This window comes from Mus caroli, unplaced genomic scaffold (genome assembly GCF_978045245.1).
Source record: "Mus caroli unplaced genomic scaffold, Mus_caroli_1 scaffold_4, whole genome shotgun sequence".
Lineage (NCBI taxonomy): Eukaryota > Metazoa > Chordata > Mammalia > Rodentia > Muridae > Mus > Mus caroli.
The window spans coordinates 29,511,291-29,524,695 of NW_028227259.1; the positions used below are offsets into that span (position 1 = coordinate 29,511,291).

At 45.6% G+C, this 13,405-nt stretch overlaps 1 protein-coding gene across 2 annotated transcripts in view; it reads left to right on the forward strand.

The window, feature by feature from the left end:
- The window catches only part of Dpp6 (dipeptidyl peptidase like 6), an 830,048-nt gene that overhangs the window by 135,433 nt on the left and 681,210 nt on the right, over positions 1-13,405 (forward strand). The window contains exon 1 of one of the 2 annotated variants that reach the window (XM_021163976.2): positions 12,079-12,545. The exons of the other annotated variant lie outside the window; for it this stretch is intronic. Within the exon in view, the coding sequence (XP_021019635.1) occupies positions 12,321-12,545 (225 nt within the window). The 5' untranslated portion in view covers positions 12,079-12,320. Of the gene's footprint in view, positions 1-12,078; positions 12,546-13,405 lie in introns of those variants that run through there. 2 annotated transcript variants of the gene reach the window in all.

A 13,405-nucleotide genomic window follows, 5' to 3' on the forward strand; every position in this document is an offset into this window, starting at 1 on the left:
ATATATATATATCTTATTAACTATATATATATATATATATCTTATTAACTGCTAATTAAATTTCATTCTTGCACACAATGTATTTTGATAATATGCACTGCCTTAACTCTCCCAGATCCTTTCACTCCTCCTAAATCTGTGCCTGTGGAACAGTGGACTATGCCAGGAAACTTGGTAAGGTTGGGCAAGTTCAGAGTCCCCAGCATCCAGTCACTTACCTGAGACAGTAGGCAGCTCCCTATTCCCTACCAGATTCCTGGTCTGGAGCACTTCCCACACAGGAAATGTGACCTATGATCAAAACAGAGTTCTCCACACTAATGAGGTATCTAGAAGCCCTGAGGGTTTAGCCAATAAACTTTTCTTCCCAGACATTCCTTCCTGAAAAAAGGTATTTAATCTCTGGTCAACCCTGAGAAGGTGGTATGCACCCATTTTCCACGTTGAACAATCAATAAACAGTTTGGAATAAAGGACTGTCTTTTTTGCCAGGAACCACTATGGGGAGCATGGAGAAAGCCTTAGCCTACAGAGTTACTGAAGCCGCCAGCAGAAGGTCCCTCTGTACTCCCAGACAACCCTGATAAGCTAAAGACTTTTGCAGATGAGCTAAGCTAAAGAGTTCCCCTCCCACCGGTCCTGGGCTTGTCCTCAGCCTGTGGCATCTTCTGTTCTTGGTTCTTTTGTGACTTCCAGCAGCGTCTGGATGTACAGTAGTCTGAGTACTCCCAGCCTTGGCCATATTGCAGGCCTGTGGACCCCCAACTCCATTCCCAACTTCCTGTGACCCAGTGGTATCTGGATGTCCAGGAGTTTGAGAGCCCCCAGTCCTGGGCTCCTCATCATGGGTCCTGTGGACTCCCTACCCTTTGGTCCCAACTCTATAAGTTTCCAGTGGTGACTGGATGTCTGGGAGCTTGGGAATCCAGCTTCAACCTCTCACATCATAGGCTGCATTTCCCCACCCCCTGAGTGGTGTATTGGCACTTGCCTCAAGCCTAGCAGTGGCAGGGCAGAACACAAAGCTACACATGTCCTCTATTTTCATAGAACCCACTGATTCTGATTTGTGCTTCTTAATACTCCTGGGTGCAGAGCCATTCATTGGAACAGTGGTTCTCGACCTTCCTAATGCTATGACCTTTTAATATAGTTCATCATGTTGTGGTGACCCCCAAGCACAAAATATTTTTGTTGCTACATCATAACTATAATTCTGCTACTGTTATGAATCATAATGTAAATATCTGTTATGAAGATGGTCTTGGGTAACCCTTGTGACAAGAATTGTTTAACCTCCAAAGGTTCTTGACCCACAGGTTGAGAACTGCCACACTAGAGCTTGGTTGGAGTGGCTTAAATAAGAAATGTCCTGAATAGTCCTGAGCATTTGAGCACTTGGCCTCCAGCTGGTGGTGCTGCTTGGGGGAGTTTTAGGTGGAATGGCCACTGGAAGAAGTAAATCACTGAGAAGGGGGTTTGAGAGTTAAAAACACCTGTCTCTCATGTCTTTTTTTCTACTTTATGCTTTTCTTCAAGATGTGAATGCTCAGCTTCCTGTCCTTGCTGCCATGCCTGCCTCTTTCTGCAGTGACTTCCCTCTGTAATGGACACCTAGCACTCTGGAATGAACATAAGCCCAAATAGATCCTTCCTTCCTTATGTTGCTTCTAGTCATGGTGTTTTATCTCAGCAACAGACAAGTAACTGATAAAATGGTCAGCCTACCAGGGGACACATCCTTAAAGAAAACTGACCCCTCCCTGCAAAATTACCATCAACTGTAGAGATACATGAACTCCTCTGCCTTCCATGCTAGAATGGTGGCTCCGCCTCATTCAGATCTAATGCAGACAATAGCGTTTGTGAATTCCTGGGTTCAGTGCTCCTGTCCTATCTGGAAGGCACTGATTTACTCAGGTCCTCCAGGCCTCAGCCTCCTACAGGTTTTTCACTTCTTCCTCTGTGCTTCCTGAGTGTGTGTGTGTGTGTGTGTGTGTGTGTGTGTGTGTATGGCAGGGGAGGTAGTAAATATGTCTCATTTGTGGCTGAGTACTCTATAGCTTATTCTTTCTAGACACTGAGCAGTTGTGAGTTCCTACATTAACTGCCAACCACTGCACAAAGAAACTTCTCTGATAAGATCTGGGAGTTCCTATGATTCCTGAGTACAAACAGAAGTGTTTAAAGCCATACTACTCTTCCCCATTCATGTGCCTCCCCGCTCCCCACACTCTGTCCCGTCCAGGGCTGGCACTTGTCTGTGCCTCATCAGCCCTATGGTAGCTGTCTTAGTCAGGGTTTCTATTCCTGCACAAACATCATGATCAAGAAGCAAGTTGGGGAGGAAAGGGTTTATTCAGCTTACACTTTCCACATTGCTGTTCATCACCAAAGGAAGTCAGGACTGGAACTCAAGCAGGTCAGTAAGCAGGAGCTGATGCAGAGGCCATGGAGAGATGTTCTTTACTGGCTTGCGCAGCTTGCTCTCTTATAGAACTCAAGACTACCAGCCCAGGGATGGCACCACCCACAATGGGCCCTTCCACCTTGATCACCAACCAAGAAAATGCCTCACAGGCTGGATCTCATGGAGACAGTTCCCAACTGAAGGTCCTTTCTCTGTGATAACTCCAGCCTGTGTCAAGTTGACACACAGAACCAGCCAGTACACTAGCATAGCCCCAAACCTTGTTCCCATTCATTAGAATATGGAAGAGGCTTTTACCACTGAAAGCCACTTTCTCCCATATGCTTCTGTTGAGGGAATGTGCATAAAACAAGAGAAGGTCCTCAATTGTGGGAGGGCCATTTTCTTCACAATTAAGGATGCTGGCATCCTAAATAAACAACAACAACAATAAAACAAATGATTTGTCTTAGAAGACTATGTGTGACCATAGTATTTTCTGGAAATTTGGGATCCACTCTTACCCCTTCCCTTATGTAATACCTGAAGATCTCAAGTGATCGCAAGATCTCAAGCACTAATAATGCCCTCTACTCTTATCACCCTCCACGGTGTGAATGAGGAAACTCAGGCCTTATCCTGGACTGCAATGAGCCAGGAGTTCAGGTGATGGTGCCTGACTGAAGACTCAGATCCAAATTCTGTGTGCTGGGTGAAGAAGGCCCTGGCTCCAAGTCAGCAACCTCCAGCTTTAGGTTCACATGGCTGCAAACATGTGCCTCTTTCTCTTGTGGCCACAAGGAGTCTGAGGTGCTCTGAGAAACACTTCCTTAACACTGTTATGTTCAGAGACTGAAAACCAGGAGGAGGTGCTAGACTGAGTAGTGTGTATGAAAAAGAAACTAGCCCCTAGACCCTATATTATGAGGAAAAACCTGTTCATAAAAGCTGTCTAGAAAATATGTTCTCTTAAGTAAGAGGGCCATTGTCTTAGTTAGGGTTTCCATTGCTATGAAGAGACACCATGACCAAGGCAACTCTTACAAAGGCAAACCTTTAATTGACACTGGCTTACAGTTTCAGATGTTTAGTCCATTATCATGGTAACAAGCATAGCAGCCTGCAGGCTGACTTGGTGCTGGAGAAGGAGCTGAGAGTTCTACATCTTGATCTGAAAGCAGCAGAAAGAGACTGCGTTCCTCACTGCATGTAGCTTGAGAATAGGAGGCCTCAAAGCCTACACCCACAGTGACACACTTCTTACATCAAGGTCACACCTCCTAATAGTACCACTTTGCATAGGTCAAGCATTCACATACATGAATCTATGGGGGCCCAACCTATTCAAACCACCCCAGACATCTATCTATCTTAAGAATAGACATTCTACTTGGTGGACAGACTGGAATACACACATGTGGCAGGTGGTTAGCTATCAGTATCAAGTGATGATTGTATGTGCCATGTTCATTTTTGTTTTTTGGAAAGCAAAACCAAAGGTTTGGTTTTCTTCAAAGTAGCCATTCAAAGGCTTCCCAACAGCTTTTCAGAGCATTCTGCACCCTGCATATCTAGGACCAATGAACCATTGATGCTATCTTTCTAGAACCTATCCACCATCCACCGTGAAAAACTAGGTCTGATAAATATCAGAAAGGGGGCATTCTCATGAATCAAAATTTGAAGAATCTGTGATGGGGCGAGGGCAGCCAAAGGTTTCTCCAAGCCTCCTTCTTTAGAGGGTCCAAAGTAGAATTGAATTGAGCAGGGTGATGAATGTGGTTTTCTCAAAGATGGAGGAAAATGGGCTAGAGAGTGAGCTCAGCAGAAAAGAGCACCTGCTGATCTTTCAGAAGACTCTGGTTCATTTCCCAGCACCCACATCACAGGGCTCACAATTCCTTGAAACTCCAGTTCCAAGTGTCTTGCACAATCTTCTAACTGCCATGGTCACATACATTCATGCGTGTGCATGCACACACACACAATTTTAAAAGGGATCAAAGACAGTAATGTGAGGTAGAAGAGAATGAGTCGCTTCTGTTGAGCCTCTTCTGGTAGCCACATAAGGTAATTTTAGACATTTTATCAGTCCACTTTCATTCAGAATAAAACCAAGGCTGGGTGTGGCTTGTTCCCTGGATGCTCTGCACATCTGAGATACCATCATCTGAAGTGGCTGTGTTGTACTCTGTGGAGAACTCCCCGCAGGTAATTCTGTGTTTTGTCTTAGAATACTTACAACTTCTGTTTTCTATTCTATGCTGCTTTTGAATGTAATAATTTTATGTTGCAGAGATAAATTGCCTATTTAAAAAAGATGCTTAATGACTTGACTGTCTGTACTGGGAACCCCAACAACCCCTGATGTCATCCCCTTACATCACCCCCACTCATCTCCATCTCATTTGGTGTTGAGCCTGGCGGAGTGGTAACAAAACCCTGAAAGGCAACTGTTAATATGACTTCATTCTGCCACAGCTTTACCCCAAGAACCTAGAATCCTTCAAAGCCCTTTGTAAGCGTTAATTTACCCATTTCCCCACAGAGATGGAAAGGGCTCTGTAGAAATGATGCAGTTTGAGTATTGTTGGGTTATAAAACGATGTAATAGGAGTGATCGTGGGTGGGATGTTTAGGGAACTGATGTAATATGCCTATCAGGAGCTCAAATCAAGAGCCAGGGAACCAATGGGACCTACCTCACCTTATTATGGTGGAGAGTGGAGCCACTTGTTGCCCTCTGTAAGTGAAGAAAGGAGCTGCTCAAACTGCAGGCTTACATGACTAATGGATTTATTTCGCCAACAGGCAATTTCTGTTTACCTGTCAAGCAAAATATAAATATAAGTCATTGTAAGGGGAATTACTTTTTTGTGTTCCAAATTACTATGATTTGAAATGCAATTAGCTGTATAGACAAATCAGTTTTAACCTTTATGAGGAGAAAACTGTGGAGCGGGTGGAGTAGAATGGATAGGGTTGCAGTCCACGGGATTGAATTACCCACAGAAATGGGCAGCTTCCTTTCGCTTCTATTGTTCCTAATAGAATCTGTTGTCATTAACAAGAAGCCACCGGCTCTCCTGACAGGCACACCCACATGTGCATGAGTCAGGCTATGCACTGACAGCTTTTGCCTTTACTTGTGAGGATGTGACCACATACACGTGCTTCACTACCAGCTCATTGCTATGAGCATTTACATATAGATACTGGGTGCCACCTCTGTCCACACAATGCATTGAAATTCAGTGATGTCTACCGAGCTACCTCAGATGGCAGCAGCCCATTTTTTAACCTGCAGGTATGCCATGGGAATTTGGAGTGGATCTTAAGTGATGGTGAAAAATGTAATAACATAGATTTTATAATGAACATTTTAATGGACTTTTACGGAGCAGGCTCAGGAAAATTAAGTTCATAGAAGTCGGTTTTCAACTTAAATGTTTATTACATTTATTGGTTTTTAATTGAAGACAGGTTTTCTTTATTGAATTAACTAAACAGCAAGGCTGCAGCAGAGGTGCTGAGGGCTTCTTAAAGGAATCAGTGTAAGGCTTTCCCCCTTTTCGGTTCTGTCGCGCTCTCTGCCAGGTTGTATGCAATTTGGCAGAATGTGAGAGGCTTTTTGATTTTAAAGCACAATATCAAAATGTCTCTTGAGACAGGCATCAAGAGAAATGGATTCTTCCCTTTCCCTCCAGAGGACACATCAACTCAAGGACAAACAGCATCCAGACATGTCCTCCGTTCTAGATGATCTTGAATGAGCTGCTGAGCTAACACCTCATCAATGAGAAAGGACTCTTTCTGAGTTTTAAAAGGTCCTCTCCCTGGGATGGATAGATGGTTCAGTGAGCCAAGGGACTTGCTGCCCAGTCTGAAGACCTGAGTTCAATCCATGGGACCGACACAATGGAAGAAGAGAGCTGACTCCTGCAAGCTGTCACCTGACCTCCACAGGCATACACACATATACACTAAATACATATAATTAACCTCCAGGAGAATCCTTACTGGACCCTCTAAAAATATGTGTCTCTTCTTGGGAATACGGAACTTGGAGACTCTTTCAGCACGCCTTGGCCTTATGTAGAGAAGGGTTCAAGTGTGTTATTCTAGGATACTTCTCACCCTTGAGTGGGCACTAGGCTTTGACAGAGGGCTGTCTCAGCACAGATCTCAAGCTCAGCCCCAGCTCTTTTATTTGGACGGGTCTAGAATGGGTATAACCCTAGCATCTGTAGAATGGGTATAACTGTAGCATCTGTACTCATAATATGTCCTCAGTGGAAGCTGCTGCAACTCTCCACAATCCTCAGTGGATTGAACATGGTGTCTAATGTCCACACTCCGAAAAGTCAGGCTTTATATGTAGCAGAGGATGGCCTAGTCGGCCATCAAATGGGAGGAGAGGCCCTTGGTCTTGTGAAGATTATATGCCCCAGTACAGAGGAATGCCAGGGCCAGGAAGTGGGAGTGGGTGGGTTGGGGAGCAGGGCAGGGGAGGGTATAGGGGACTTTCGGGATAGCATTTGAAATGTAAATGAAGAAAATATCTAATAAAAAAAAGAAAAGTCAGGCTTTGTAAAGAACACACCTGCAATCCGGGAGTTTCTGGCGATTATGTCCTGATAAAGCTACCCTCTGATAGATAAGGCCAGCAGTGTGTAGCTGTAAACTAATGGAGAAGCTGTGGCACTCCATTTATTTAGAGAAGTCTGAGAGCTACTCATGAATAGCATTCATCTGATGGAGGTCTGTTGTCTGATCTTCATGGTCACAGATTTGGTTCAGTTCATTTCCACTTAACAACACAGCACAAGCAGCACATAGTAGGCATTCAGGTACTTTCTGATAAAAGACATGAAGAGCTTGTAGTGCTACTAGGAATGCCCTTTCAATGCACAGACCAGTTTGTTTTTGTTTTTGTTTTGTTGTTGTTAGCTATCAATCGTGGCATGCTGTGTAACAAATTACCCCTGAATGCAGCTGATTATACAAGAAGTTACCCAAGTCTTGGTTTTATACTAATGAACTAGAGTTTTGCTGGTTCACAGTTTTGCTAGGCATAGCTAGATGCTTTTTCTCTGTGCTTCCCAACTGCATGGCATGACCATAGCCTAGGAATCGGGTCCAGGTCCAAGTGGCAGCAGCTAACAGGGGACAAGTGTTCTTATGGTGAAAAGGTCAGCATCTGCCTGCAGCATGCTCATTCATGCGTGTCAGTCCCAAGGTCACTGGGTCAGGCCAAGGTCATGGCCCCAAAATTCTTGTGAGTGAGAGGATAGCCACTAAATAATATCCCAGTATGTAATGGTTTTGAGTATGGGAATGGTGGCTTGCCTCAAAGATGAATCATAAGGTTAGAAATAAGCAGCTTACAATTAGAGTTCTGTGTATTCAACTTTGCTGAGGTCTCTTACTTTCTCCCCAAGCCTCACTTTTCCTCAAATTCATAAAGAAGAGAAGATAGGAGATTAAAACTTTACTGATTTTTATTGAGTTAAAATAAATGTTTTCCTTTGAAACATATTGATATTTAAGTATGTTGAATAGTTGAGACCTAATTAAATTCCCACTTTGCCTTTAAGATCTTTCTGAGTGCAGAATTTACCAACTCCTTTGTGTATAGGCACTGTGCAGTCCCTGTTGGGAATCCATGCGGAGCCTACAGCCCAGGTGATCCTTAGTAGCCATCCTGCAAAAGCAGACGAGTAACCTAGCAGAAGGAGGTTGGTGACTCAGAGTTCAGAGCATGATTCTCCTGTACGTTTTAGCACTGTATCTTGTGGATATCCACATGTTTGTTTCATTTATCCCATATCTAGAAGGTCAAAGTGCTGTTATCTGGAAGGACAGATGCCTGATGCCTCAGAAGAGAAGCTCTTTCTGCTTTCTGGGTGTGCTACAGTGGCCACTTTATAGCTCCAATATCAGTGGTCAGAAGGGGTTAAGAGTCTTGGAGGTTCTGTTGTTGTCAGTTTAAAACATCTGTAGCATCTGCTGGATTGGGTGATATCTCCTGCTTGTTTATGGGGTCTCATGTTCGTTACAGGGATCAGTGTACACAGAAACAATCATGAGGCACAACAGAGAAAAGAGAACAGGCTGACATTGGTTTTAAACAGTAAAAAGGAGTGCAAATCTTTACGTGAAATAGCCCACAAAAAAGCCAACATATTTTATCCATTCACCACAGTGCAGTTTAAGCCTCACATCTGTCCCTCCTAGGTAGAAAAGTTTGTCCCAATCTTTTCCCTGGTTCTTTGAAGAGTTTTATAGTTTAATGTTTGTATTATACCTGTTTCTCCCCCCCCCTCTCTTTGTGCGTGTTCCATAACACACTTGTGGAGGTCAGAGCACAACCTGTAAAAATCAGTTTGTAGAACGTGGAGATTAACCTCAGACTGTCAGGCTTGGTGGTAAATACGCCCGTGTAGCTGCTGAGCCATCTCAACTGGCTCACAGTTTTTATTTCACAAACGAGATGGTCAAAGCCAAGTTGAGCAAAAGAGCTTTGACCTGTTTCCTTCTAAGATACTAAGATCCCGTCAAAAGCCCTCTGGCTTTATTTTCCCTCATAACGCCTCATTCCTTACGTTGTTGGGAAGGGTTTCCCAGAGGTCAGACTTGATTAATTATGTGTGATAAGCAATACGTTTAGCATTTTCTAAATTCCCATTACCTCACTCACAGTATAGTATTAACCTGCTTAGTCTTGTCCGGGGAATTATGCAGTGCTGCAGTCTCTACATGTACTGTGCAGTTTGTGTGCCCATGTTTAGGGGAAGATTGGATCTGCAGGTACTTTGTCATAAGTTCATGGCTTCACAGTCCCTTAAAATGGCCCTGCGTGCTCTGTGCTCCCTATGGAGGAGAAAAAGACTGTGTCCAAGGTCTCCACTTTGTGTGCCTCCATCAGTGTACCAAGGGATTCTCTATTGTCTGCACACACACACAACTCTCCCTGACCTCTGTTTCTTTCAAGCCAGCCTGGCCAGGCTCTGTCTCCTTCCCCACCCCTCCCATCTTCTCCATTTCTCCTGTTCATGCTCCAGATTTGCCTCTCTGGACAGAAAATTTTACTTTAATTCCTTCCCTGATTATAAGTTTTTATGGCTTTTTGCTTTAAAATATGTTTAAATAGGAATAATCTGTGTTTTCAGAGTAACTTGAATTTTAAACTTTGACAAAAGTTGAATATTTGCAGATTCATCAGAGAAAATAAATCTTGACTGTCAAGACACACACACCCTTTCTATCAACTTACTGAATTCATCATTAAATACATGGTTCAATCTTGGGGCTAGAGACATGGCTCACCTGTTCAGCACACATAATAACACTCTTAAAGAGGACCTGAGTTGAGATTCAAGCACCTCTATCAGGAAGCTCACAACTGCCGGAAAGTCTAGCTCCGGGAGATCTGACACCTCCAGTCTCCAAGGGCATCTCATTCGTGTGGACATACTCATGCAGAACACATCATTACAAAAATTATTAAAAATTCTAGCTCTTTAAAATTCTATTATTAATTCACAATGGTTAACAGGCACTTATCTATAATGTTTTGGACACCATAGCCTATATGATTTCTACATTTTGCATAAGTGTATTAACATTATATACAAAGTTATTTCTGCTTGTGTAAACCTGTACATGTGTCCTTCTTGTATAATAAGGAAGACACAAGGGACATCTATAGGAGTAATGTCAGAATCCTTGACTGCATTGGACATGAACCCTTGTAAGGCAGGACTTGCCCTTCCAAGGTGCTAGCAGAGCAACCTTCCATGTGAAGGTCTGGGAGTCAGGACTTCCTAGATGGCACTTTTAGTTTAATGTCCTTATAATCCTTCAGTGGTTAATGCGAATGTAGAGTGGTAGGCAAAGCGGCTGGGATGCAGCCCCAATCTCTTCCTATTTCTTTATAAGGGGAAATGTCTCTCATGTGATATAATAGCTGTTTATTCGTGATGGACTCAACAGCTGCAGAGAACAGGATGGGCCAACAAAATTCTATGGAAAATGAACGTCCATATTGAGGGCTTAGGAGAGAAAGGCTGAAGGAATGGGAGGCAGTTACAGCAGAAAGCTAAGCTTAAACAGGGCAGCACAACTTCCTCCACCCCCGGCTTGAGCCAGGGAGGGTCTGAGGTCCTAGGCCTTCTGAGTCACTAACTCCCCTATGATTTAAAAATTCTCAGTACAGACAGGGAAGCTAGGAAGGCTCATAGAACACCACGGGGTAGTGGGTGACGTCAAATGGGCTCACTGTGTGTGTAGGTGGGGGGAGGGGTTGTGTGTGTGTGTGGGGACTGTGTGTGTGTGTGTGTGTGTATGTGTGGTGGGGGCAGCTGCAACTCTGGGCAGGTGCTAGAATTCCTGTGAGTCTCTCCAAAGTCCCAGCCCATGGTGATGCTGGTGTAAGGAATGAGCTAGCTTATCGCAGCTCAGCCTCTAAGGCCTGGATCAGGGGACAAAGAAGGAGGTGGAACAGCCAAAAGCCAGTAGTGCCCAGAGGCTCAAGAAAAAACAAGGGTTCCAGAAACCTACAGGGAGGAATCCAGGACGCAAGTAGAGGGAGGTAGATGCCAGACATGGACTAGACTAACAGTCAGACACAATTTGTGCATCTCTCCACACGAGGGCACTTGAGCACGCTCGAATGCACCAAATGAGTTTGTTATTGGAAGCCCTATGTGCTGCACAGTGTTTGGCGTCAAAGAACCCCTCTCACTGCATCTCAATGTCAAAATGGGGTGGAACAAGGTTTGGAAAGGTTGCTGACTTCCAAGCGCTTTAGCGTTTCCCCTGTATTTACACAAAGACAGGTAGGCTGGAGCCAGACATACCCTGGGAAGGCCTTGTTCATGAGGCTTGAAATAAGCCTAACCAGGAGTTCTGTTGCCTGTTCTAGACTTGCCCTTCCCTTCTTCAGAGGATCAAAAGAAAATGTATAATTTTATATATATATAATAAAAAAAATCCTAGGTGATGAAGGAAGGTGGGTCTGGAACAAATGTTTCCCTGCGCCTACACTTACAGGCCTTCCTTCTTTTCAGTGGCTCCTCCTATGCCCTTCAACAGCATTTCTACCCAGGCTCTACAGGGTCTTTGTCAAAGTTAAGCAAAGCCCCAAATCCAGAACATTACTAGGCGGGAGTGCCTGTCAGGCACTGGAAAACAGCTGTGCCCTGCAACCCAAAGTAGATGCTATTGGGAGCCATGATCCGAAGCCCCGGGGCCCCAAGGCAGTTAAGGTTGCTTTGCTCAGCTCTGGCCTCTTGTAGTGCTGTCCTCTCTCACCGGGACACAGGCCTCCAGTCCAGCTATGAGTGCCCCAGCCCTGAACCTCCATCCACAACCTAACTGACATGAGGGAGAGTCTTCCTGGGTCTGGAGCTCCCCTGGTGCCATCACCACAGAAGGAGCTGGCTACCCTACTGAGAAGGAAAAGGAGGAGCTGCAAGGGGCCAGGCGGGGAAGAGAAGGCGAGCTGGTATCTAGTTGGTGCCAAATAATGGGGTCTAGACATGTCCCCTCCCTTAGTATGCTTCTGGTATCTTGCTTTCCTCTTTAGTGAGGCCGAACATGGCCATGGCGAGGACTTAAAAAAAAAAAAAAAAAGCAGAAAGAGAAAGCGATCACTCCGACCCTTGGCTTCTGCGCTGCCGGGGAGGGGGCGGAGAAGCTGAGCCAGGCAGAGTCGCTCAACACCCAGGCGACTCGACTCGCGTGTGGCGCGGAGCGGCCGGGCTCTCCTTTCTTCTTTCCCCACCGCCTCCTTTTCCCTCTTCTCGCTTTTCTGCTGGAGGGGGTGGGGAGAGGAAAGAGAGACAGAGAGAAAGGAAATTTTTTTTTTCCGAAGCATCCTAACCAGTGAGCCAGCGCAAGGCGGCCCATGGCTTCGCTGTACCAAAGGTTCACCGGCAAGATCAACACCTCGCGCTCCTTTCCGGCGCCCCCGGAGGCCAGTCGCCTTCTGGGTGGCCAGGGGCCGGAGGAGGACGCGGGCCCGAAGCCCCTCGGGCCGCAGGCGCAGGCGGTGGCGCCCAGGGAGCGCGGCGGTGCCGGTGGCCGGCCCCGGTTCCAGTACCAGGCGCGGAGCGACTGTGACGAGGAGGACGTAAGAGCATCGTGGTGGGTGGGTGGCGGTGGTGGGAGCATCGGCGGGATGCACGGGCCTGACTACTCCTCAGGGTCTCTGGGTCCCCTGTGCCAATCTTTGCGTTCCTTCCTGATGTGCCAGATCGTGCTCAGACACTCTCCTTGGCTCCTGATCTCAGTCATCATAGTCCAGAGCAGATCTTTGCGGTGGTGGCCAGGAGTTGGTAGCAGGAAGGGTTTTGGAGCTGCGCCTGCTGGGATGTGGACTATGCTTGAAATTCGTTAGATGTGTGGATGCATGTTTGTAAAGGCAGCCTGCTGTGGTTCTCAGGGAATTAGATGTGTGTATGCTTGGAGTTGTGTTTTTAGTTTAATTTTCTGCTTTATGGCTCGGGGAACAGCTAGTTCAGGCTGCTTTTCTCTTCCTACCACTTGTCACAGCAACTATCCAACCGAGATGACCCTCCTCTCCTCTCCACTCTGCCCCCCTTTCACTGTCCCCAGACACCTTCTCTCTACACCCAAGGATAAGACCTATGGTGCTCTTATAAAAAAGAAGTCCTAGCTTTAGAGTCCTGGCCTCTGACCCAGACCCAATAAAGCTTTCACTATACATGCTAATTGGGGCTGCATGCCTGTGATCCAGCAACTCTACTTGGACCATGCTCCCTCCTAAAGAAGTTCTCAGAGAGGTCTCTTACTATTGAGGCTGGAAGTCTGAGCTTCAAAGATTGAATTTGCATATTCACCTAGCAATCAAGGATTCTTTCAGGGTAAGAGTGGCCATAGAAATGGGTCAAAGGTCTTGTACCCAGCAGTTGGTACCACTAGGACTTTCAGGGAGTGAGAGATTTTCCTGAGACCTGTTCCCAGGGACAG